Source organism: Ascaphus truei, unplaced genomic scaffold (assembly GCF_040206685.1).
Source record: "Ascaphus truei isolate aAscTru1 unplaced genomic scaffold, aAscTru1.hap1 HAP1_SCAFFOLD_315, whole genome shotgun sequence".
Classification (NCBI taxonomy): Eukaryota; Metazoa; Chordata; class Amphibia; order Anura; family Ascaphidae; genus Ascaphus; species Ascaphus truei.
This window is the reverse complement of record NW_027456125.1, coordinates 118,744-145,190: the sequence shown is the minus strand read 5'-3', so window position 1 is coordinate 145,190 and position 26,447 is coordinate 118,744. Positions and strand designations below refer to the sequence as shown.

The window sequence follows — 26,447 nt, the reverse complement described above, 5'->3', positions numbered from 1 at the left end:
CAGGGAGAGAGGCGCGCTGGGGAACAGGGAGAGAGGCGCGCTGGGGAACAGGGAGAGAGGCGCTGGGGTAACAGGGAGAGAGGCGCTGGGGAACAGGAGACCGTAGTGCAGGGGTGCACAAAATTTTCTACATGCGTCCCATCTCCCCTCCGGCTAGCACCCCCTCTCCCTGCTTGGCTCCGGCGTCAAATGACGTTGTGGAGTCATGTGACGTCACGCAGACACGGACGCGCAGATGCTGTGTGTTGGGGTCAGCGCAGGAATAGCAGAGAGGGCTGCAGGGCAGGATTTGTGTGGTGTCAGTGTAGAGAGACAGGGGAGAGGAGAGATGGGGGGAGGAGAGACGTGGGGGGAGATTACCTCGCAGTGCAGGACTGCTTGCTCTCGGGCCCCCCCGCGCTTTGGATGTCCTCCATTACATACAGACGGTTGCTGGTGGTCCGCATGCTGCTTCCACGCTTGGCGCTGACATCACTAAGCACCGCCTCCAACGCTGGCTGGCACCCTGAAGGGGGGGGGAGGGCAGGATGAAAGTGCGATGATTAAAGAGAAACTTCGCAGCGGAACGCATCGGGCGCTTTGGAATGTAACCATCTCTCCCCTCACTGCACTGTTATACGCTCCAAGTCGGCACCGGCAATCCACCGCTACGCACTTCGCGTCAATGACATCTCACCGCTGGGCCAGAGACGCCATTGGCAGGGGGGCCAGATGTCCGGGGCTTAGGCATTTAAAAATGGCGTCTCAGATGTCAGGGGAAGAAGGACATTTTAAAATTGCGTCTCTGGCTTAGGTCAATTTGGTGTCTGCCGCAGCACATGGGAGACCGGGAATTTTAACACATTTATACTGTGGCAGGACGGCCTGTAGCCGAGGTCAGGGAACAGTCCACACATGTAGTTTCAGGGTAAATGAAAACGTTCAATGGCTTTATTTCTCCACAGCAACATAACATGCGGGTACACTGTCCCTTTAAACAAAGCAAATCCTGCTCCACAATGGGAGAAACTGACTAACACAGCAGGCCTATCTAGCAGGCTGGCTGGCTAAACCATAACCAAACCGTAAGTGTCTTTTAAGCAGTCAGAAAAACAAAGGAACAAATCTTACATTGGCTGCAGTAAGTAGTGTGCTGTATCCGTCTGGCTAGCAGCACATCTATCCGTCTGCTCTGGTCTGAGAGAGAGACAGCTACTGCCAGTCACAAGATCCTTTTCTACTTTGCTGGCTCTCAGGTGTCAGCTTACATCCTGCTTACCTAACTTCCACCTGAGTTAACCCTTATGAGTGCTGGATGAGGCACTCAGACATATGTCTCCCAGGCATAACTGATAGGAGTTGACTTCACTCTGTCACATACCTCCCCTGTTTGTGTGTGGCTAGTGTCCCACACGGCTGAAGCCCGACCCTCCACTCCTTCTCATGACAAAAAATCAGCATTTCCATGGTCCTTTCCAGGTCTCTGCTGAATATCAAAAGAGAAGGGTAGGAGGGCCATATACCACCTTGTCAACCTTGAGTTTGTGTACTTCATGGTGTTTAACCACTTCAAGGGCGCATGGTCAGTGACCAAGGTGAAGTGTATTCTGGCGACATAATGTCTCAAGGCCTCAATTGCCCATTTTACAGCGAGGCACTCCTTCTCAATGACAGAATACCTCACTTCCCTTGGGAACGGCTTCCGGCTGATGAACAGTATGGGGTGTTCAACACCATCAAATTGCTGGGACAGCACTGCTCCCAGTCCTACCTCTGAGGCATCCGTCTGGATGATGAAGGGCTCTTTAAAATCTGGGCTCCGAAGAGCGGGGCCCTCTGACTGGCACTTTTAAGTATGTCAAAGGCGTCTTGGCACTCCCAAGACCATTTAACTTGGGTCGGGGCACTCTTTTTTGTCAGATCTGTTAGGGGTGCAGAAATTTCTGAAAAATTGGGGATAAACCGCCTGTAATACCCTGCTAACCCCAAAAGGGCGCGGACCTGTGTCTTTGTCTGTGGGGTGGGGACTTCCTTTATGGCGGCCACCTTGCTAGCTAGTGGCCTTACTATCCCTCCCCCAACGGCATAGCCCAAGTACTTTGTAGTGGATTTACCCAGGGCACATTTTTTTGGATTTGCAGTGAGCCCTGCTTCTCTTAAGGACGTTAGGACTGCCCTTAACCTTCTTATATGAGACTGCCAGTGTCTGCTATAGATGACAATGTCATCCAAGTAGGCCGCGGCATATGCCCTATGGGGTCATAGTACCTTGTCCATTAACCTTTGGAACGTGGCTGGAGCCCCATGTAACCCAAATGGCATAGTGACGAATTGGTATAAACCGAGAGGGGTGGCGAAGGTAGTTTTGCATTTGGATTCTTCCGCTAGAGGTATCTGCCAATATCCTTTCGTGAGATCTAGGGTGGAGATATACTCTGCTTTACCAAGCGAGTCAAGCAATTCATCCACCCTAGGCATTGGGTATGCATCAAATCTGGATACAGCATTTACCTTTCGCAGATCCACGCAAAACCTCAACTTCCCATCTGGTTTAGGGACCAACACTATAGGGCTACACCATTCGCTGTGGGACTCCTCGATCACGCCCAATTCCAACATGTCTATTATCTCCCTCTCTACCAGGTCTTTTCGGCCCTCTGGCAATCTATAGGGACGGGACCGTACTTTTACGCCAGGTTCTGTCTCAATTTTATGGGACACTAAATCAGTCTGCCCTGGCAGCTCAGAAAAAACATCTGGGAACTGGTCACATAATTCTAGTAGGTCTGACCTTTGTTCCGTTGTTAACTGCCGTCCCATGGGAACCTGATGGTCATTGTACGTACTACCCTTTGGAAGCTGTGGACCCAAATCCGTCTCTCCTTCCCGAGGGTGGATGAACAGCGATCTCATCGGTTTCCAGGGTTTCAGGAGGTTCACGTGGTAGATTTGTTTACCCTTCCTGGACCCTGGTTGAGAGATCTCATAGTTCACCTCCCCGGTGCGGCGGAGAACTTGGAAAGGACCCTGCCACTTCGCAAGGAGTTTACTCTCTGATGTCGGTAGTAGTAGCATTACCTGGTCCCCAGGTTGGAAGACCCTCAAGCGAGCATTCTGGTTGTACTGCCTTTCTTGACGTTCTTGAGCAGATTTGAGGTTTTCCTTAGCAAACCGACCTATCATGTCTAGGCGGTTTCTAAGGTCTATGACATACTGAAGGGTATTCTTGGAGGGGGAGGGCTCCTCCTCCCAGGATTCCTTCAGTTGGTCGAGAATAACCAGAGGTTGGTGTCCATATAGGAGCTCAAACGGGGAGAAGCCTGTGGATGATTGGGGAACTTCTCGTACCGCAAACAACAGGAAAGGGAGAAGTTCATCCCAAGCTCGCTTTTCAGTGTCCACAAACTTCCTAAGCATGGTTTTTAAAGTACGGTTAAACCTCTCTACCAATCCATCAGTCTGAGGATGGTTGACTGAGGTCCGGACGGATTTTACCTCCAATAACTTCAGGACATCCTGCATTAACTTTGCCATGAAATTTGTTCCCTGGTCAGTTAACATTACTTGGGGAAGTCCTACCCTAGAGAACAGTTCTAACAGCCTGTGGGCAACCTGTTTAGCAGTGGCTGATCTCAGAGGGAAGGCCTCAGGATATCTGGTGGCATAATCTACAACAACGAGTATAAATTTATGTCCCTTCGCAGAGGGTTCTAAAGGTCCGACCAGATCTACCCCAATTCTCTCAAATGGGACGGCTACCAAGGCAGAGGGACCAAGGGAGCCGGCTTCTGTCCTTTTTGGCTAGTTAACTGGCATTCAGGACATGTCTCCCATAGTTTCATGATGTCACCATGTATGCCTGGCCAGTAAAACCGGGACGAGATGCGGTCCGTGGTCTTATCTCTGCCCAAATGACCACCCCATGGGAGAGTATGGGCTAGGGTGAACACTGTTTTAATTAACCCTTTAGGGAATAGCATCTGTCGAATGACCTCCCCTGTTTGTGTAACCTTATTTACACGATATAGGATGTCATTCAACAGTTCAAAATGTGGAAACACTTTTACACCTTGTTCATCCATTATCTTGTTGTTGACCTGTACCACCTTCTCATATTGTCTAGCCAGAGCTGGGTCCTCCCTCTGCCTCTGACAGAAGTCAGGAAGATCCAGGTTTGGCAAAATTCCCGTATCTATCTGTTCCCCACCCTGGTAATCCCCGGCCATGACCTGCAGTCCTTTGGGCTGACTAATGTTACCAAGAGTCCCAGCCTTTCTTAACCAGTCCTCTTTTTCCGCACGTCTCTGTTTACGTGTCTTTGGGACGTGGTGTCTTCGGGGGAAAATCTCTGGGGAAAAAGGAAACAAGTCTCCGGGCTTCTCTGGCACCAGAGAAGTAGGCTCCGTAGGAGTAGGGGCCAAGAATGTTTCGAAGTAGGGCCAGTCTCGGCCAAGTAGAACAGGAGCAGGTAGCCAGGGAGCAACTCCCACTAGTAGGCTAGCCTCTTGATCCTGGATACGCAGTAGAACGTTTGCCGTCGGGTATCTCTTTGTATCCCCATGGATACATTAGATATTCCAAGGAGAGTCATAAGATAGTCTGTTGCTTGGAATTAGGCCCTCTAGGATCAGGGTTTTTCCAGATCCCGAGTCCAGCATGGCTTTTACTTTTTTCCCCTCCAGAGATGCTGGGACTAACCACGGATTGTGGTCCCCTCGGAGACAAGCTGTGGCAGTGGTTCTGCCATATGAACAGTCCACCTCATCATCTCCTGAGTCCGCAAACTCGGTCGTCAGCGGAAGCTCTCGACGGGGCTCGGTGTTTGGACCTCTCCGCTGTTGGATGGGATCCTCCCTTCTGGTTGGTGGGGTTATCCTCTCCACCGGATGGGTGACAGGAGTCCAGGTTCTCGGGGAATACTGTGGGTGGCGGCCTCCCTTGAGTGATCCAATGGCCTCGGACCCGGGACGGGCGTCTCTGCGGGAGTTTGTACCAGGAACCCTCCGAGATGGGAAAGGGTCTTCCGATCGGCTTGACTGGATCTCCCGAGCTGGTGGGTTGTAGACCCCTCGATTGTCTGCTCTCCTGCCTCTAGCATCACCGGAAGCAACTGGTGTTTGCACAGATCGTTCCCAGCTATCCTGTTGGATGTCGTCGCCAAGGAAGTTTTCCACCAAGCGGACCGCTGAATTTAGGGAAAATGCAGCGTGTCTTTTTACCCAGGAGCGGGAGGAGGGGGGCAGTATCTGTATGAACTGCTCCAGCACAAACTGTTCAAGGATCTCTGCCTGGGTATGCTTCTCCGGTTGTATCCACCTGGTACATAAGTCTACTAAGCGGTGGGCTACGACCCGGGGTCTGTCTCGGTTTGTATATTTGACTGTCCGGAACCGCTGATGGTAGGTCTCTGGAGTAAGGCCTAGGCGATCCAGAATAGCAGCCTTAAGTTGCTGATAGTCCATGGCCTCATCTGCTGGAAGAGCCTGGTAGGCTGCCTGAGCTTCTCCTATGAGGAGAGGAGCCAGAGTCGTTACCCAGCGATCAACTGTCCAGCCGTGGGCCGTGGCTACTGTTTCAAAAGTGAGGAGGAATGCCTCTGGGTCTTCGGTTGGCTTCATTTTATGCAGCATCACCGGTGGGTTATTTGGAATCTCTGGTCTGCCTGGGGCTCGGCCTTCGATCAGCAGTTGGAGTAGCTTTTCCTCTCGCCGGGCCTCTCGCTCATCTTGCTGGGCTTGTCGCTCTGCTTGCTTCTCTGCTAGCTGGAGCTGTTGCTCAAGGAACTGATTAAAAAATTTCTCCATTTTTTTTTTTTGCCCTTCAGATACAGGGCTCGTCCGACATCCCACTTCTGACACCACCTGTGGCAGGACGGCCTGTAGCCGAGGTCAGGGAACAGTCCACACGTGTAGTTTCAGGGTAAATGAAAACGTTCAGTGGCTTTATTTCTCCACAGCAACATAACATGCGGGTACACTGTCCCTTTAAACAAAGCAAATCCTTCTCCACAATGGGAGAAAATGACTAACACAGCAGGCCTATCTAGCAGGCTGGCTGGCTAAACCAGAACCAAACCATAAGAGTCTTTTAAACAGTCAGAAAAACAAAGGAAAAATTCTTTCTTTGGTTGCAGTAAGTAGTGTACTATATCCATCTGGCTAGCAGCACATATATCCATGTGCTCTGGTCTGAGAGAGAGACAGCTACTGCCAGTCACAAGATCCTTTTCTACTTTGCTGGCTATCAGGTGTCAGCTTACATCCTGCTTACCTAACTTCCACCTGAGTTAACCCTTATGAGTGCTGGATGAAGCACTCAGATATATGTCTCCCAGGCATAACTGATAGGGGTTGACTTCACTATGTCACATATACCTTTCTGGGATCATCCACTGGGAGTCTGGGGGTGACAACTAGCCTCCAATAGGTGCAGGGCGCCTGCTTCAGCAAAGGCTTACCTCGTCCTCTCCGCGTCACTGGACTGGAGCAAGTAACATTATTCCTCAGAACTTGTCCTCCACTCGGCTGGGCTCCCCGGCACCTCAATGCCTAGAGCTTTGCTATTCCGAGCAAAACACTGGGGCAAACCCGCCGGCGCGTTACTGGGCCCAGTCCCAAGATTGCCTGTCAGTCTGAGAGACAGAGAGAGAGAGGGAGCTCTCTGATTGGGCAGTCCCTTACATAGACCTCGTATCCTATGTCTAACATGGAACAGGGACTGGCGGCCAATCAGAGCGTGGGAACTTTTCCCACCAGCCAATCAGAACGGGGCTCGTCTGGCTGCTGATGTCAGAGGAGGGGGCGTGCCAAGCCTGTTTGAAAAACTGGGTGGGGAGGTGTGACGATCGAGAAGATTTGGCCTGGGATTAAAGGGGTTACACCCCAATTGGCCACCCTCTACCCTCACGTGGGAAGCAAGGGGTTAACTGGACTGAGGTCCAGTAATGTGTTTTGCCTTGCTTCAATATCCAAATGCTTATTCCCCTGTAAAAAATGTATTGTTTCTGGGCCAGTGTCTGCACCACACACACTGGGGCTTAAGGGGTTAATAAGCTACAGTTTAAGCAAATACAACTGTGGGGTGTCTTTTCAGAAAATCTGGGCTTCAAAGGGCTGATTGAAGTTGGGTGGAAAAAGCAGAAGGGGTTTTTAGTGTACAGTATGTTAATACCTGTTTGCAGGAAGCTAGAGTGAGTTGTGAGCATTATAACTCACACTTACAAACGCCTCTGATTCAGGAGGTCTGGGGCATTGGGTGTGAAATCTAACACCAGGTGACAAATGTTCCCTACCCAGGGGTCCCTGCTTCAAAGGATTTTTTGATGGGGGCCAGGGGTGCGGTTACACAGGGAGATATCAGGATGAGTGACCATATTAAATATAAGAATATTATGAGATGTCCTCGGCTGAACGTGCTAAAAGCTACATATGTGTATTCGTGGGACTTACCCGCAACTAACGAATACAGACACCTGAGGTTTAACAGATACTAAGAGGCAGATATTAATATCTCTCTTAATTTAAGTATTACACGGTAATATTTAGTCTCATTGGGAGCGTCATGTGTGACGGAATGTATTAAAATGTCTCGCGTGCCAGTAAGTACTACTCAACTGAAGTTATGAAGTTATTTACAGTGTATATGGAATTTTGGTTCTGTTCTGAAAACTGCAGACTCCCTCTATTATGGTAATGAGCAGGAAGGACATCCAGCTAGAATTTACATAGCCTAATGATCAAAGGCTAAATTGCCTAATTGTTTATATTGGAGGCAGGAACCAAGAAACTGAATGTTTTTTTAAGTGTGATACTTCACACTTCAATGGAAGTCATAAAGCTGCTTCAAAAAGCTTCAAAGAGATGTTTGCTAGACAGCTCGGTGCCTTGAATGTAAGAGAAGGGTGGAAATGGTATATAAACCAGAGTCCCCCCTTACTCAGTGCTTCATGTCTTTCATGTCCTCATGTCTTCATGCATGTGTCTTCATTCATGAGCTGCAAGTCTTGCTGTGATGTCAGCTGAAATACGGAAGAAATGGCCCATTCTGTATCCTGATGGCTTTCTTGTCCTAATCTTTAAGTAAGTGTCTATATTTTGCCTGTTATTTGTATATCTCGTGTGTTCACCTTTATCAAGGAATAAATTATATTTTATCATATCTAAGTCTCGTACCAGTTCAACCCAGTTATATATATATTTTTTTTGTGTATTATTAATAGCCTGTCACAAAGCTCCCGTCACAGGTTTATTAATAAAACTGGTGGCAAGCGGTGGGATTGAACTGGACCTGTATTACTAGTGTACTGTGGGATACTGTAATATAGTGGGAACTTGATGGTAATTGCAAGTTCCTGGGACTAAAGATATTGAACACACAGTGTACAACATATAACACAAGATATGGCACCTCCTCACTGTTCCCCTACTTGTGAGAAGCATTGCCTCCAGAACCAAAGTGCCGGCCATCCGTCTGACTGGAGCCGGGCACCGAGACCGGAGGAGTGCATCAAGTCGGCGCGGGGACCAGCAGCTGGCAAGGCTGAGAGAGAGTCAGCGATCGGTGAGCATGAAACCCGGCAGGCTGAGCAAAGATCCACAGCTGCAGCTGCTGTAACCATCAAACCCCCCGGAGAGCAGGGAATGGACCCAGCTCCAGGACGGCAGAGACTTGGGGAGGGAGCGGGTGGTCTCGGAGACCACGGAAGTCTTGCACCAGGAGAGGTAATGGCCGTTGTGGTGGTCCGTCCATTTTCCCTGAAAGAGCTAGCACTGGTGTGTGCGTTGGGCAAGACGTGGTTCCCGGCGAAGTGGACCCAGTTCCTGGCGTCGGTACCACACCGACCCGCTTATCCCCTCCCAGAGCCCGGCGCTCAAGCAACTCCGCTCTGGACTCCGTTGCCCCTTGCTGGGGTTAGTCCACCGGCAGCGGAGAAGCTCTGGAATGAGCCCGGCGCTCAAGCAACTCCACTCTGGACTCCGTTGCCCCTTGCTGGGGTTAGTCCACCGGTGGCGGAGAAGCTCCGGCAGGCGCTGCGGAACTGCCACCAAACGGGCCACATTAATGCCCGGTGCCCTGACCATGCACGGTCTGGCGAAGACGCCCCTCAGGGCCAGCGCTCACGAGCTCCGGAAAAGATGACCCAGTTAGCGGCATCCTCTGATGGCTCCCGCCCAGCCGGGGCGACAACCTTCCTCGGGACGTCTCCTGGAGAACCTGGACGGGCTGCATCAGCAACAGCGGCGGAGAGCGGCGGCCATCCACCTGATCCCGGCAGAGGACCGGCGGCGGAGAAGAAGCCCCCACTCCGGCATCCTGCCGGCGGCAATTTTATTTGGGGGGAGGGACAGGGTTTGCGGGAGGGGTTATTTTACCAAGTTTGCATGGAGCTGTGTTCCTCCACAAAGACCTGGGACCCTTGTCCTGCACCGTTGTACCTGTACCCAACCCGGACGCTGTCACGGCAGCGGCCCGGTGCTTACCGGCCCAGATGGTGCCGGCAGCGGCCACTCCAGTCCCCCTGCAATTGGGACCAACGAAGGCGGCGGTCTCTGCGGGGACCAGCGAGGTAAGCCAGACCAAGTCACAGACTGACTCTGACTTATTTTTCCCTATGACTGTACCCTGTTTGTTCACTATAGGGGTGACCGGGGGGTGGCAGGAGATAGGGGTACCAGGGGAGGGGAAGGAAGGGCAGCTTGTAGGGCAGCCAGGCTTCCCCATTACCCTGGCGGAGCAGCAAGGGGACTCTCAGTTAAGAGCCCCACTGTTGCAGCCTTGCTATGGGCTGGAGGTATCAGGGGTTGTGGCAAAGTTAGACCACCCCCACATTACCTGCCGGCCAGAAGCTAAGGTGGGTGCATCTGCACCAGCAACCCTGAGCTCATCCCCGGTAATGGGGAGACAGTGTCAGGGAGATGGCCTCACTCAGGTATCCCTAGGATCCAGGCTAGGATTAGCTAGGGAGAAGCGGAGTGAGGGGAGGCTGCAGGTAGGTAGCCAGCATCAGATCTCAGTGGGAGAAGAAGGGCTAGTGGTAGCCGGGGAGGGACAGCAGCAGGTATGGCAGCTAGAGTTTCCCATTATTATTATATTATATTAAGGGCAGCCTGGCGACGCCACCACTGATGATGTCAGTCAGCTTGGAGAAACACGCTGTACACAGTGTATTGAACTAACAGCAGAGGCATGGAGAATCACGGTTGTATGGCTCTATATACTTTCGTATAACGCAGGAATACTAAGCCTTGTCATACTACTAAAGCATTAGGATTGATATATGCCACGAGGGTATTAACCCCATGTATAACACGTGGCACTCTATTTGCGTTTTTGAGTCAGTTTGTGTAATTTATCTGTGATGGCTGTTGGCTAACAGCTTAGATAGCGTTTCACTGGTATATGAGTTGCTACTTCTGTAATTTAATTGGGGTAAAAATATGTTATGAACTGCAATGACAATGCTCCCTGATGTTCATCTGTGACGGCTGACCTCAGAAACAGCTTAGACAGCACTGTATGGTCTATTGTTTGATTATACTGCATAAATGAAGACAAATGCATATACCTAATCTGAACATCTTAAGTATTTGAAGGATTAAATAATACATACATCTGCTGAATGGTCACAAGAATGTTATTGGATGTGTAGGATTCACTGCTGCAAGCAGAAGCAGACACGCACACTTTTTTGAGCTGTCAGGATTGCAACACTATCCCTTACTTTGTTTCAAACACTGAAACCGTTAGTAGCAACCATTTGATACTTTTCCCCATGCCATAACCCAAGTTTGGGTACTCTACACTTCCCAGACTATCTTGCATATATATCATTTCATAGAAAATATCACAATCAGTGGACATTTGGCACTAGGTTTGAATATATTTGCAGAGTCTGGTAGATACTGTGTAAACAAGAGAGACGTTGGTTTTAACTTTTTATTAGTGTGTTTATGTATATATATATATATATTTTTGGAATAGATGAGTTTAAATAAAATTTTATTATTTTTCTCTATTTACCTACCTGGTGTCTGCATTACCCTGGCAGAGCCTCAGGGGGTGTCTCAGATCAGCAACCCCCTGTTGCAGCCTGGCTATGGGCTGGGGGTATCATGGGCAGTGGCCAGCTTGTGCCACCCCAGGGATACCTGCCAGCCAAGAGCTAAGGCGGTTGCAACTGGAGAGGTGCCCCTGAGCTCATCCCTGGTAAGGGGGAGGCAAGGTCAGGGAGGTAAGTGCACTCAGGTAGTTCCAGGGTCTGGGTTAGGATTGCCCAGGGAGGAGAGGAGTGCAGGTGGGCTGCAGGGAGGTAAGCAGCAGACTGAGGTGCTGGGCCTAGGGGAGGCTAGGCAAGGAGACACTGGGGAGCAGGGGGAGATAGGAAGTCAGTGGGGTGTCAGGCAGCTAGTAGAAGCTAGGGGTGGGCTAGGTAGGCAGGAGGTCCCTTGTTCTGACTGGCCAGGAGTGACCCCCCTGACATATCCCCCAGGGTTCCCAAAGGGCGGGCTGTGGGTAGATAGGCAGCCAGGGAGGAGAGTCAGGAGTATAGCAGAACAGCTACAGGTGGGCACAGGGCCAGGGCAGGTAGGGTCCCTACAGAATGGTGACATAGCCCTGTCCCAGACTTGGTTGACAGGAAAGCGACGGTCTGTGCTGGATAGCTAGTCTCCTGTTGGTGCAGAGACATGCCAGTCTCTGGGTAGTGTGCAGCCTGGTCTGCAAAGGGGCCCCTTCACCATGGACTGGGTTCACCAGGCACTGGGTAGGAGGCAGAGGGAGGCAAAGGAGAATGCCCGGCGGCCACGGTGGAGCCCTGCTCCGCAGGATCTGGACTTCACGATCCACTGTGGCCAGGACAATGTACTGGACAATGCCGGAGGACAATTTTGCCAGGCCAACCCCTCAGGACTTATTGAGTGCTTCAAGGGCACCAGTGGTAGCCCAGTGCCAGGGGGAGGCAGCTGGGGCACCAGGCACCCCTTGAGCAGGGGAGGTGTGACGATCGAGAGGATTTGGCCCGGGATTAAAGGGGTTACACCCCAATTGGCCACCCTCTACCCTCACCTGGGAAGCAAGGGGTTAACTGGACTGAGGTCCAGTAATGTGTTTTTACCTCGCTTCAATATCCAAATGCTTATTCCCCTGTAAAAAATGTATTTTTTCTGGGCCAGTGTCTGCACCACACACACTGGGGCTTAAGGGGTTAATAAGCTACAGTTTAAGCAAATACAACTGTGGGGTGTCTTTTCAGAAAATCTGGGCTTCAAAGGGCTGATTGAAGTTGGGTGGAAAAAGCAGAAGGGGTTTTTAGTGTACAGTATGTTAATACCTGTTTGCAGGAAGCTAGAGTGGGTTGTGAGCGTTATAACTCACACTTACAAACGCCTCTAATTCAGGAGGTCTGGGGCATTGGGTATGACATCTAACACCAGGTGACAAATGTTCCCTACCCAGGGGTCCCTGCTTCAAAGGATTTTTTGATGGGGGCCAGGAGTGCGGTTACACAGGGAGATATCAGGATGAGTGACCGTATTAAATATAAGAATATTATGAGATGTCCTCGGCTGAACGTGCTAAAAACTACATACTGTATGTGTATTCGTGGGACTTACCCGCAACTAACTAATACAGACACCTGAGGTTTAACAGATACTAAGAGGCAGATATTAATATCTCGCTTAATTTTAGTATTACACGGTAATATTTAGTCTCATTGGGAGCGTCATGTGTGACAGAATGTATTAAAATTTCTCGCGTGCCAGTAAGTACTACTGAACTGAAGTTATAAAGTTATTTAGAGTGTATATGGAATTTTGGTTCTGTTCTGAAAACTGCAGACTCCCTCTATTATGGTAATGAGCAGGAAGGACATCATGCTAGAATTTACATAGCCTAATGATCAAAGGCTAAATTGCCTAATTGTTTATGTTGGAGGCAGAAACCAAGAAACTGAATGTTTTTTTAAATGTGATACTTCACACTTCAATGGAAGTCAAAAAGCTGCTTCAAAAAGCTTCAAAGAGATGTTTGCTAGACATGTTTGTTAGAGATGTTTGCTAGAGATGTTTGCTCCTGCTGCCCTGGGGGTTCCCCGCCGTCCTCAGCGTTCTCGCGCTCCTGCGAGATCTTCCTTCTCTCATGCAGCTGCTATGTGTCCCGGCCGCTCGCCTGAACAGCGCGCGCCGGGTGAAGATAATTTATTCACTGCTCTAGCAGTGAAAACCCGCCCCCAGCACACTAATAGCACCTCCTGCCAAAACAAGAGTCCTCATCTGCCTGCCAATCAAGTGGACCTATCCAGGATGGCTCCACGCACTCCTCCGGGCCTGCCTCCACCTCTGATTGGTCAGCCACACTTTATAATGCCTGTACTTTCTCTCACTCATTGCTCGACATAGTTTCCACTAGGATTCTACTCTGGCATTCTCTCTCTCATTCTCTCAGGTTACGACTTTGCTTGGCGGATGTCTTTCTCTGGCTCTCGACCCCCGCTTGTACAACGACCTTCTGGAATTCTCCAATCCCTGACCTTGGCTAAAATGGCAACGACGACGGCACTTCTACACCGGTACCGGCAAGTATTGCTAGCTAAACGTCACCTGGCAACGCCAAAATCACCACACTCAGGACACGCTCCTTTTGCTGCGGGTGCGTGCCCATATACATTCCTCACCTCAGTAGAAGGGACGGGTCTGGTCTGCGGGCAGTACCGGCGTAACACCCTCTTACTCAGTGCTTCATGTTTTCATGTCCTCATGTCTTCATGCAATGTCTGCATGCAAGGTCTTTTCATGGCTTTTCGTGTCTTGGGATGATGAAGGTTGCTGTATGAACTGCCAGTCCAGCTGGGACTGTTTCATCATTTCTTTCCATCTTTATGTAAGTGTCCATATTTTGCCTGTTATTTGTATATTTTGTGTGTTCACCTTTATCAAGGACCCAACGGAACCAGATATTTTAATAGGTTTGTGTTTTATCTTTAATACTGTGTCCCAAGGTATGGACAGGAACCAGAGGAAATTCTTTTTTATAACAGGGCAGCATATGGTCCGAGAGGCGACCAAATGTCTAGGACTTAAGTATTGTTCAAAGGATTTTGTCACCTTCACTGTTTACCTGAGGGCGGAGACGACTCAAACCAGAGCAGGCTTTAAGTGTCCCATTTCACACCTTACAACAAAGGGTTTCCTGCCAGGAATTCCGTTTGGTAGACTGGCTGGCATTCCTGATGCAAATGTGGGCCTGCAGAAATGAGACCCCAGAGTTCTACTGCGCCTGTGCCAACTAGCTGGGGGGCGGGTATCAAAATGTGTTCCCACGTTAGAGAGTGGCTGGAGGTAATTGCAAACCAATCACCTGTACTTAATGTTAAGGATAGGGTTACCAAAGGTATATAAATTGTGGTAACCCAGATATCCTGGGTTCTTTTATACCATCTTGATTGCAGAGAGAAATGCTATGCAATGTCTTGGGATGATAAAGATTGCGGTATGAACTGCCAGTCCAGATGTGACTGTTTCATCATTTCCATCTTTAAGTAAGTGTCCATATTTTGCCTGTTATTTGTATATTTTGTGTGTTCACCTTTATCAAGGAATAAATTATATTTTATCATATCTAAGTCTCGTACCAGTTCAACCCAGTTATATATATTATTTTTTTTGTGTGTATTATTAATAGCCTGTCACAAAGCTCCCGTCACAGGGGGAAATATGAACTAGCCAATGGGAAACGCGCCACCGAGCAGCAACTTCCCCCAGCTAATTCATATTTCCCCCGCTGCGCAGGCTTCACCAGGCCAGAGGGTGGGGTGCCCCCTCTGGATCTGGCACTTAGCCTTTCCCTGCTCACCAAACAGTTCTCTGAGCTCCAGACTTCCTTCCTCCTTTGAACTTTAATGACTGTGCAGACATCCTGGCATCTATGTAACTGCCCGGGCTGACTGCATAGACCAGGCCGGCACAACTTGTAAAGTGAGATGGGCCAAACTGCTCCATGGAAAACAGATTTGGACCGCACGTGCTCAGGGTGCCGGCGTCACGACGCGCGCGTGCATTTTTGGGACACTTACACGATCTCGAAGGGTAGTTCCAAAAGTGCCCGCTGCGCTGTAGCATGTTGACGCTGCGACATTTTGCCAAGACATGTGAATTTGTCTTCCAGGCTGCAGTCGCGTGACGTCAGCGTCACGTGAGCTGGTTGTTACGCCGGTGCTGCCCGCAGACCAGACCCGTCCCCTGAGCTGAAGGGGGAAGTGGCAATACACGCACCCGCAGCAAAGGGAGCGTGTCCGGAGTGTGGTATGAAGCGTTGCCAGGACAGGTGTAGTAAGGTAGACAATACTTGCCGGTACCGGTTGTAGAGATAGAGTGAATGATGCCTTGCCGAAGTCAGGGAGTGGAGAGTGGAGATAGGTCGTAGTCCAAGCCGTGTTCAAGGGGTTACCAGAGTGAGCGTTGTCCAAGGAGTGCCGAGATCGAGAGCCAGAGGGGGTAGTCGTACGAGCTGCATCAGAACCTGTGAAAACACTGAGAGAATCCAGAAGTACTTCCATACAGAGACTATGTCGAGCAAAGACTGAGAGCAGAGAGGAGCTAGATAAAGCAGGAAGGTCCAATTAGGAACAGAGGCGGGACAGGAAGAGCTACAGGGAGACACTGCAGATTGGTGCAGGCATAACAGGCCAGGTGAGTCTTGTTAGTAACCTGAGTATGCCCGTGCAGTGTGCGGGGGCGGAGCCTGAGGTCCGGGGGACGGGAATAAGAGTGTGCAGACTGAGCGTGCTCAGTAACTCGTGTATGCGTGTGAACCGAGACAGTTGATGGTGCAGGTGTGCGTGTAGGAGGACGTGGGCGCGCCCGGCGCTGAGCAGAGGAATCGCCGAGAGGAGTGATCCCGCGATGGCGGCAGGGGCGAGGAGCCATGGAGGCCGGTAAGGCAGGATTGTTTTGTGTGTCCAGGGGCTCCCTGCGGGGAGGGAGTGCTCTGTGTGGGGAGCGAGGAGAACGCCGATACCTGACACTGGTTCAGCCAATGAGGGCCAACCAGCTCTGTGATGCGTTCGCCACGTCCTCCCTAGTCTCCTGCAGCCCAGAGCAAACAACGCTGCAGGAGTGCCCATCATCATCATATCTCCACCAGCCCCCTCATCATCATCATACCTCCCTCAGTCCCCATCATCATATCATCTCCCCCCTAGATCATCATCATATCTCCCCCCGTAGATCATCATATCTCCCCCAGCCCCCCTCATCGTCATCATATCTCCCTTAGTCCCCCTCATCATATCATCTCCCCCTGCAGATCATCGTATCTCCCCCAGCCCCCCTCATCATCATCATATTTCCCTCAGCCCCCCTCATCATCATATCTCCCTCAGTCCCCCTCATCATATCATCTCCCCCAGATCATCATCATCTCCCCTCCCCAAGATCATCATCAGCATCATATAATCTCCACTCCCCAGATTATATAATCTCCCCCCCGATCATCATATCATCTCCCCCCCCAGATCATCATCATCATCATCATCTCCCCCCCAGATCATCATCATCATCATCATCATCATCATCATCATCATATCATCACCCCCTCCGATCATCATAATCCCCCCAGATCATCTCTCAGGAGTCAGGCGGAGGGGAAATGCCGGGATGCGGGGGGGGCAGCGGGAACAAGAATAGTGTGAGCAGAGCAGGCAGGACTGCACGGGGTAAGAAGTGCTCGCTTTAGCAGCAGGATAGCGTGAGCAGAGCAGGCAGGACTGCACGGGGTAAGAAGCGCTCGCTGTAGCAGCAGGATAGCGTGAGCAGAGCAGGCAGGACTGCACGGGGTAAGAAGCGCTCGCTGTAGCAGCAGGATAGTGTGAGCAGAGCAGGCAGGACTGCACGGGGTAAGAAGCGCTCGCTGTAGCAGCAGGATAGTGTGAGCAGAGCAGGCAGGACTGCACGGGGTAAGAAGTGCTCGCTTTAGCAGCAGGATAGCGTGAGCAGAGCAGGCAGGACTGCACGGGGTAAGAAGCGCTCGCTGTAGCAGCAGGATAGCGTGAGCAGAGCAGGCAGGACTGCGCGGGGTAAGAAGCGCTCGCTGTAGCAGCAGGATAGTGTGAGCAGAGCAGGCAGGACTGCACAGGGTAAGAAGCGCTCGCTGTAGCAGCAGGATAGTGTGAGCAGAGCAGGCAGGACTGCACGGGGTAAGAAGCGCTCGCTGTAGCAGCAGGATAGCGTGAGCAGAGCAGGCAGGACTGCACGGGGTAAGAAGCGCTCGCTGTAGCAGCAGGATAGTGTGAGCAGAGCAGACAGGACTGCATGGGGTAAGAAGCGCTCGCTGTAGCAGCAGGATAGTGTGAGCAGAGCAGGCAGGACAGCACGGGGTAAGAAGCGCTCGCTGTAGCAGCAGGATAGTGTGAGCAGAGCAGGCAGGACTGCACGGGGTAAGAAGCGCTCGCTGTAGCAGCAGGATAGTGTTAGCAGAGCAGGCAGGACTGCACGGGGTAAGAAGCGCTCGCTGTAGCAGCAGGATAGTGTGAGCAGAGCAGGCAGGACTGCACGGGGTAAGAAGCGCTCGCTGTAGCAGCAGGACAGTGTAAGCAGAGCGGGCAGGACTGCACGGGGTAAGAAGCGCTCGCTGTAACAGCAGGATAATGTGAGCAGAGCGGGCAGGACTGCACGGGGTAAGAAGCGCTCGCTGTGGCAGCAGGATAGTGTGAGCAGAGCGGGCAGGACTGCACGGGGTAAGAAGCGCTCGCTGTGGCAGCAGGATAGTGTGAGCAGAGCGGGCAGGACTGCACGGGGTAAGAAGCGCTCGCTGTAGCAGCAGGACAGTGTAAGCAGAGCGGGCAGGACTGCACGGGGTAAGAAGCGCTCGCTGTAACAGCAGGATAGTGTGAGCAGAGCGGGCAGGACTGCACGGGGTAAGAAGCGCTCGCTGTAGCAGCAGGATAGTGTGAGCAGAGCAGGCAGGACTGCACGGGGTAAGAAGCGCTCGCTGTAGCAGCAGGATAGTGTGAGCAGAGCAGGCAGGACTGCACGGGGTAAGAAGCGCTCGCTGTAGCAGCAGGATAGTGTGAGCAGAGCGGGCAGGACTGCATGGGGTAAGAAGCGCTCGCTGTAGCAGCAGGATAATGTGAGCAGAGCAGGCAGGACTGCGCGGGGTAAGAAGCGCTCGCTGTAGCAGCAGGATAGTGTGAGCAGGGCAGGCAGGACTGCGCGGGGTAAGAAGCGCTCGCTGTAGCAGCAGACACTTCTCACACTGCTAGAGCGCGCTCCTACCCTGCGGCCCTCCTCTGACTCGGGAGAACGGGCTGGGAGCGGGCTAGGGGGGGCCGGGGGGAGCGAGCTGGGAGTGGGCTAGGGGGGGCCAGGGGGGAACGGGCTGGGAGCGTACTCGGGGAGGCCGGGGGGAGCGAGCGGGGAGCGGGCTCGGGGGGGCCGGGGGGAGAGCGAGCAAAAGCCTATAAACCTGCCTGCCGGGCTATCCCCGGGTGATTCATGACTTATCCAAGCTTTGCTCAAGATTCCGTTCAAGTACAGCGGTAGCGGTTCCAGGACGCAAGGGGTTAACAACATGGTAACTAAGGATTTACCCCTACTTCAGGAATTCGTTAGACCTGGGGACTCCCGGACAAATTCCAACGGAAAAGAAAAAACTTCTTCCATTTGGCGGAAATATTAGTTCGGCGCCCTGTGACCTGCGACCTGTGACCTGCGACCTGCGGCCTGCGCCCTGCGGCCTGCGCCCTGCGCCCTGCGACCTAGCCAAGAGGACTTTAAGCCAGAGACTTTATTTCTTGCGCTTCCGTGCAAAGGACAACTTATTTTGTTTCCCCGTCCCAGTAAGTGTTGTATTACGTGTATTCTGAGGTTGTCGTGTGTTTGTCTATTAAGGAAATAAATGACAATTTATTTTGCCTCCTTGTTGTCTTCAAATCGAGAATCCCAAAAAAATAAAAGTGTTAATAAGTTCTGGTCCACCGTGACCCGGGGTAACCGCTCCTTCTGCGGATAGATATAACCGTGACCCGGGGTAACCGCTCGTTCTGCGGATAGATATAACCGTGACCCGGGGTAACCGCTCCTTCTGCGGATAGATATAACCGTGACCCGGGGTAACCGCTCCTTCTGCGGATAGATATAACCGTGACCCGGGGTAACCGCTCCTTCTGCGGATAGATATAACCGTGACCCGGGGTAACCGCTCCTTCTGCGGATAGATATAACCGTGACCCGGGGTAACCGCTCCTTCTGCGGATAGATATAACCGTATGACCCGGGGTAACCGCTCCTTCTGCGGATAGATATAACCGTGTGACCCGGGGTAACCGCTCCTTCTGCGGATAGATATAACCGTATGACCCGGGGTAACCGCTCCTTCTGCGGATAGATATAACCGTATGACCCGGGGTAACCGCTCCTTCTGCGGATAGATATAACCGTATGACCCGGGGTAACCGCTCCTTCTGCGGATAGATATAACCGTATGACCCGGGGTAACCGCTCCTTCTGCGGATAGATATAACCGTATGACCCGGGGTAACCGCTCCTTCTGCGGATAGATATAACCGTATGACCCGGGGTAACCGCTCCTTCTGCGGATAGATATAACCGTGACCCGGGGTAACCGCTCCTTCTGCAGATAGATATAACCGTGACCCGGGGTAACCGCTCCTTCTGCGGATAGATATAACCGTGACCCGGGGTAACCGCTCCTTCTGCGGATAGATATAACCGTGACCCGGGGTAACCGCTCCTTCTGCGGATAGATATAACCGTATGATCCGGGGTAACCGCTCCTTCTGCGGATAGATATAACCGTATGACCCGGGGTAACCGCTCCTTCTGCGGATAGATATAACCGTATGACCCGGGGTAACCGTTCCTTCTGCGGATAGATATAACCGTGACCCGGGGTAACCGCTCCTTCTGCGGATAGATATAACCGTATGACCCGGGGTAACCGCTCCTTCTGCGGATAGATATAACCGTGACCCGGGGTAACCGCTCCTTCTGCGGATAGATATAACCGTATGACCCGGGGTAACCGCTCCTTCTGCGGATAGATATAACCGTGACCCGGGGTAACCGCTCCTTCTGCGGATAGATATAACCGTGACCCGGGGTAACCGCTCCTTCTGCGGATAGATATAACCGTATGACCCGGGGTAACCGCTCCTTCTGCGGATAGATATAACCGTGACCCGGGGTAACCGCTCCTTCTGCGGATAGATATAACCGTGACCCGGGGTAACCGCTCCTTCTGCGGATAGATATAACCGTATGACCCGGGGTAACCGCTCCTTCTGCGGATAGATATAACCGTGTGACCCGGACCCCGGCTACAGACACACGGCATCGGTACAATACACTTTCAAATGGCTGACGCCAGCCAGGCTGTGCCATGCAGGGCACCCAAGAGTCACGGTACGTTTATAAGGGGAGATATTACCGGGGCGTGTGCGTACGCGTACCCGCAGGCGGTGCCTGCTCGCCGGGTACTTTTACCGGAGAACCGGTAACTTGGCTCCCGACCCCGTAGGCGCATTCTGACAACAGATTCACCCAAATATCCCCCTTAAAAGTCCCGCACAAGACGTCCCTGAGCTCAGGCGCGCCCGACAAGGCATAAACCCGATATATGATGGAAAATACATTGTCACAATAGATTGAGACCCAGGAGCTGACACTTCAGCCCTTGCCACACAGTATTTAGGGGCAGCCAGCCGGGCTTTACCTCTATTAATGAAGGCCGGGTACGCCCTACCGTCACAGACGCCATTTTAAATGCCTGCAGCCACCGGACGGCTCACTTACGAGATGTTCCTGTGTCAAGGTGCGTGGCGGGAGCGCCAGCCTGCTCACTGTAACACGGGGGCGGCCAAAAGTCCCATTCCACTGTTATACCCCGTCCTATCCACCCCAACACCCTGCTGCCCCCTCACTGCCCTGTTATACCCCGTCTTATACACCCCAACACGCTGCTACCCCCTCACTGCTCTATTATACCCCGTCCTATCCACCCCAACACCCTGCTGCCCCCTCACTGCCCTGTTATACCCCGTCTTATACACCCTAACACCCTGTTGCCCCCTCACTGCCCTGTTATACCCCGTCCTATACACCCCAACACCCTGCTGCCCCTCACTGCCCTGTAATACCCCGTCCTTTACACCCCAACACCCTGCTGCCCCCTCACTGCCCTGTTATACCCCGTCCTATACACCCCAACACCCTGCTGTCCCCTCACTGCCCTGTTATACCCCGTCCTATGCACCCCAACATCCTGCTGCCCCCTCACTGCCCTGTTATACCCCGTCCTATCCACCCCAACATCCTGCTGCCCCCTTACTGCCCTGTTATACCCGTCCTATCCACCCCAACACCCTGCTGCCCCCTTACTGCCCTGTTATACCCGTCCTATACACCCCAACATCCTGCTGCCCCCTCACTGCCCTGTTATACCCCTCCTTATACACCCCAACACCCTGCTGCCCCTCACTGCCCTGTAATACCCCGTCCTATCCACCCCAACATCCTGCTGTCCCCTCACTGCCCTGTTATACCCCGTCCTATACACCCCAACACCCTGCTGCCCCTCACTGCCCTGTAATACCCCGTCCTATACACCCCAACACCCTGCTGCCCGCTCACTGCCCTGTTATACCCCGTCCTATCCACCCCAACATCCTGCTGCCCCCTCACTGCCCTATTATACCTCGTCCTATACACCCCAACACCCTGCTGCCCCTCACTGCCCTGTAATACCCCGTCCTATACACCCCAACACCCTGCTGCCCCCTCACTGCCCTGTTATAACCCGTCCTATCTACCCCAACATCCTGCTGTCCCCTCACTGCACTGTTATACCCCTCCCTATATACCCCAACACCCTGCTGCTCCTCACTGCCCTGTTATACCCCGTCCTATACACCCCAACATCCTGCTGCCCCCTCACTGCCCTGTTATAACCCGTCCTATCTACCCCAACATCCTGCTGTCCCCTCACTGCACTGTTATACCCCTCCCTATATACCCCAACACCCTGCTGTCCCCTCACTGCCCTGTTATACCCCGTCCTATACACCCCAACATCCTGCTGCCCCCTCACTGCCCTGTTATACCCCGTCCTATACACCCCTATCCCCTGCTGCCCCCTCACTGCCCTGTTATACCCCGTCCTATCCACCCCAACATCCTGCTACCCCCTCACTGTCCTGTTATACCCCGTCCTATACACCCCAACACCCTGCTGCCCCCTCACTGCCCTGTTATACCCCGTCCTATACACCCCAACACCCTGCTGTCCCCTCACTGCCCTGTTATACCCCGTCCTATCCACCCCAACACCCTGCTGCCCCCTCACTGTCCTGTTATACCCCGTCCTATACACCCCAACACCCTGCTACCCCCTCACTGTCCTGTTATACCCCGTCCTATACACCCCAACACCCTGCTACCCCCTCACTGTCCTGTTATACCCCGTCCTATACACCCCAACACCCTGCTGCCCCCTCACTGCCCTGTTATACCCGTCCTATACACCCCAACACCCTGCTGCCCCCTCACTGCCCTGTTATACCCCGTCCTATACACCCCAACACCCTGCTGCCCCCTCACTGCCCTGTTATACCCCATCCTATACACCCCAACACCCTGCTGCCCCCTCACTGCCCTGTTATACCCCGTCCTATACACCCCAACATCCTGCTGCCCCCTCACTGCCCTGTTATACCCCGTCCTATACACCCCAACATCCTGCTGCCCCCTCACTGCCCTGTTATACCCCGTCCTATACACCCCAACACCCTGCTGCCCCTCACTGCCCTGTTATACCCCGTCCTATACACCCCAACACCCTGCTGTCCCCTCACTGCCCTGTTATACCCCGTCCTATCCACCCCAACACCCTGCTGCCCCCTCACTGCCCTGTTATACCCCGTCCTATCCACCCCAACACCCTGCTGCCCCCTCACTGCCCTGTTATACCTCGTCCTATACACCCCAACACCCTGCTGCCCCCTCACTGTCCTGTTATACCCCGTCCTATACACCCCAACACCCTGCTGCCCCCTCACTGTCCTGTTATACCCCGTCCTATACACCCCAACATCCTGCTGCCCCCTCACTGCCCTGTTATACCCCGTCCTATACACCCCAACACCCTGCTGCCTCCTCACTGCCCTTTTATACCCCTCCCTATACACCCCAACATCCTGCTGCCTCCTCACTGCCCTTTTATACCCCTCCCTATACACCCCAACATCCTGCTGCCCCCTCACTGCCCTGTTATACCCCGTCCTATACACCCCAACATCCTGCTGCCCCCTCACTGCCCTGTTATACCCCGTCCTATAAACCCCAACACCCTGCTGTCCCCTCACTGCCCTGTTATACCCCGTCCTATACACCCCAACACCCTGCTGCTCCTCACTGCCCTGTTATACCCCGTCCTATACACCCCAACATCCTGCTGCCCCCTCACTACCCTGTTATACCCCGTCCTATACACCCCAACACCCTGCTGCCCCCCCACTGTCCTGTTATACCCCGTCCTATACACCCCAACATCCTGCTGCCCCCTCACTGCCCTGTTATACCCCGTCATATCCACCCCAACACCCTGCTGCCCCTCACTGCCCTGTTATACCCCGTCCTATACACCCCAACACCCTGCTGCCCCCTCACTGCCCTGTTATACCTCATCCTATACACCCCAACACCCTGCTGCCCCCTCACTGTCCTGTTATACCCCGTCCTATACACCCCAACACCCTGCTGCCCCCTCACTGCCCTGTTATACCCCGTCCTATACACCCCAACATCCTGCTGCCCCCTCACTGCCCTGTTATACACCGTCCTATACACCCCAACACCCTGCTGCCCCCTCACTGCCCTGTTATACCCCGTCCTATCCACCCCAACACCCTGCTGCCCCTCACTGCTCTGTTATACCCCGTCCTATACACCCCAACACACTGCTGCCCCCTCACTGCCCTGTTATACCCCGTCCTATACACCCCAACACCCTGCTGCCCCCTCACTGCCCTGTTATACCCCGTCCTATACACCCCAACATCCTGCTGCCCCCTCACTGCCCTGTTATACCCCGTCCTATAGACCCCAACACCCTGCTGTCCCCTCACTGCCCTGTTATACCCCGTCCTATACACCCCAACATCCTGCTGCCCCCTCACTGCCCTTTTATACCCCGTCCTATACACCCCAACACCCTGCTGCCCCCTCAGTGCCCAGTTATACCCCGTCCTATACACCCCAAAATCCTGCTGCCCCCTCACTGCCCTTTTATACCCCCTCCTATCCACCCCAACACCCTGCTGCCCCCTCAGTGCCCAGTTATACCCCATCCTATACACCCCAACATCCTGCTGCCCCCTCACTGCCCTTTTATACCCCGTCCTATACACCCCAACACCCTGCTGCCCCCTCAGTGCCCAGTTATACCCCGTCCTATACACTCCAAAACCCTGCTACCCCCTCACTGCCCTGTTATACCCCGTCCTATACACCCCAACATCCTGCTGCCCCCCACTGCCCTGTTATACCCCGTCCTATACACCCCAACATCCTGCTGCCCCCTCACTGCCCTGTTATACCCCGTCCTTTACACCCCAACATCCTGCTGCCCCCTCACTGCCCTGTTATACCCCGTTCTATCCACCCCAACACCCTGCTGCCCCCTCACTGCCCTGTTATACCCCGTCCTATACACCCCAACACCCTGCTGCCCCCTCACTGCCCTGTTATACCCCGTCCTATACACCCCAACATCCTGCTGCCTCCTCACTGCCCTGTTATACCCCGTCCTATACACCCCAACATCCTGCTGCCCCCTCAGTGCCCAGTTATACCCCTCCTATACACCCCAACAACCTGCCTCCCCCTCACCATTTACCTGCATGAGTTAAGCCCCCCTCCCCCCGTTCGACCTCTTATCTGAATGAGTAAAGCCCACCCTCCCCCCAGGGCAACCTCTTACCTGCATGAGGGGGGGCACGGAGACAGGCGGGTGGGAGGTGTAGAGAAGCTGGGGGGGGGGGCCACAGAGAAAAGCTGGGGGGGGTCTGCGATGTAAAGCTGGGGGTTGTAGAGAATCTGGGGGGGCCACAGTGTAAAGCTGGGGTGGTGTAGAGAAGCTAGGGGGCCACAGCGAGAGGCGGGGGGTGTATAGAAGCTGGGGGGGCCCACGGTGAGAAACTGGGGGGTGTAGAGAAGCTTGATGGGGGAGCGTAGTAAGAGGGAGTGTAGAGGGCAGTGGGGGGCATGGAGAGAAGTAGAAGGGAGTATAGAGGGCAGTGGGGGGCATGGAGAGAAGTAGAAGGGAGTGTAGAGGGCAGTGGGGGGCATGGAGAGAAGTAGGAGGGAGTGGAGAGGGCAGTGGGGGGCATGGAGAGAAGTAGGAGGGAGTGGAGAGACTAGTGGGGGGCCATGGAGAGAAGTAGGAGGGAGTGGAGAGGGCAGTGGGGGGGCATGGAGAGAAGTAGGAGGGAGTGTAGAGGGCAGTGGGGGGCATGGAGAGAAGTAGAAGGGAGTATAGAGGGCAGTGGGGGGCATGGAGAGAAGTAGAAGGGAGTGTAGAGGGCAGTGGGGGGCATGGAGAGAAGTAGGAGGGAGTGGAGAGGGCAGTGGGGGGCATGGAGAGAAGTAGGAGGGAGTGGAGAGACTAGTGGGGGGGCCATGGAGAGAAGTAGGAGGGAGTGGAGAGGGCAGTGGCGGGCATGGAGAGAAGTAGGAGTGAGTGTAGAGGGCAGTGGGGGGCCATGGAGAGAAGTAGGAGGGAGTGTAGAGGGCAGTGGGGGGGGGGCATGGAGAGAAGTTGGAGGGAGTGTAGAGGGCAGTGGTGGGGGGGCATGGAGAGAAGTAGGAGGGAATGTAGAGGGCAGTGGGGGGGGGGGCATGGAGAGAAGTAGGAGGGAGTGTAGAGGGCAGTGGGGGGGCCATGGAGAGAAGTAGGAGGGAGTGTAGAGGGCAGTGGGGGGGGGCATGGAGAGAAGTAGGAGGGAGTGTAGAGGGCAGTGGGGGGGGGCATGGAGAGAAGTAGGGGGGAGGGTAGAGGGCAGTGGGGGGGGCCATGGAGAGAAGTAGGAGGGAGTGTAGAGGGCAGTGGGGGGGGGGGCATGGAGAGAAGTAGGAGGGAGTGTAGAGGGCAGTGGTGGGGGGGCATGGAGAGAAGTAGGAGGGAATGTAGAGGGCAGTGGGGGGGGGGCATGGAGAGAAGTAGGAGGGAGTGTAGAGGGCAGTGGGGGGGCCATGGAGAGAAGTAGGAGGGAGTGTAGAGGGCAGTGGGGGGGGGGCATGGAGAGAAGTAGGAGGGAGTGTAGAGGGCAGTGGGGGGGGGGCATGGAGAGAAGTAGGAGGGAGGGTAGAGGGCAGTGGGGGGGGCCATGGAGAGAAGTAGGAGGGAGTGTAGAGGGCAGTGGGGGGGGGCATGGAGAGAAGTAGGAGGGAGTGTAGAGG

The 26,447-nt window shown here is 53.5% G+C and overlaps 1 protein-coding gene across 2 annotated transcripts in view; it reads right to left on the bottom strand.

Annotated features, from left to right (window-relative positions):
* The window catches only part of LOC142483290 (glycine N-acyltransferase-like), an 87,592-nt gene that overhangs the window by 44,351 nt on the left and 16,794 nt on the right, over positions 1 to 26,447 (bottom strand). For both annotated transcript variants that reach the window (XM_075583383.1, XM_075583384.1), the window contains exon 5: positions 361 to 505. In XM_075583383.1, the coding sequence (XP_075439498.1) occupies positions 361 to 505 (145 nt within the window). The remainder of the gene's footprint in view (positions 1 to 360; positions 506 to 26,447) is intronic.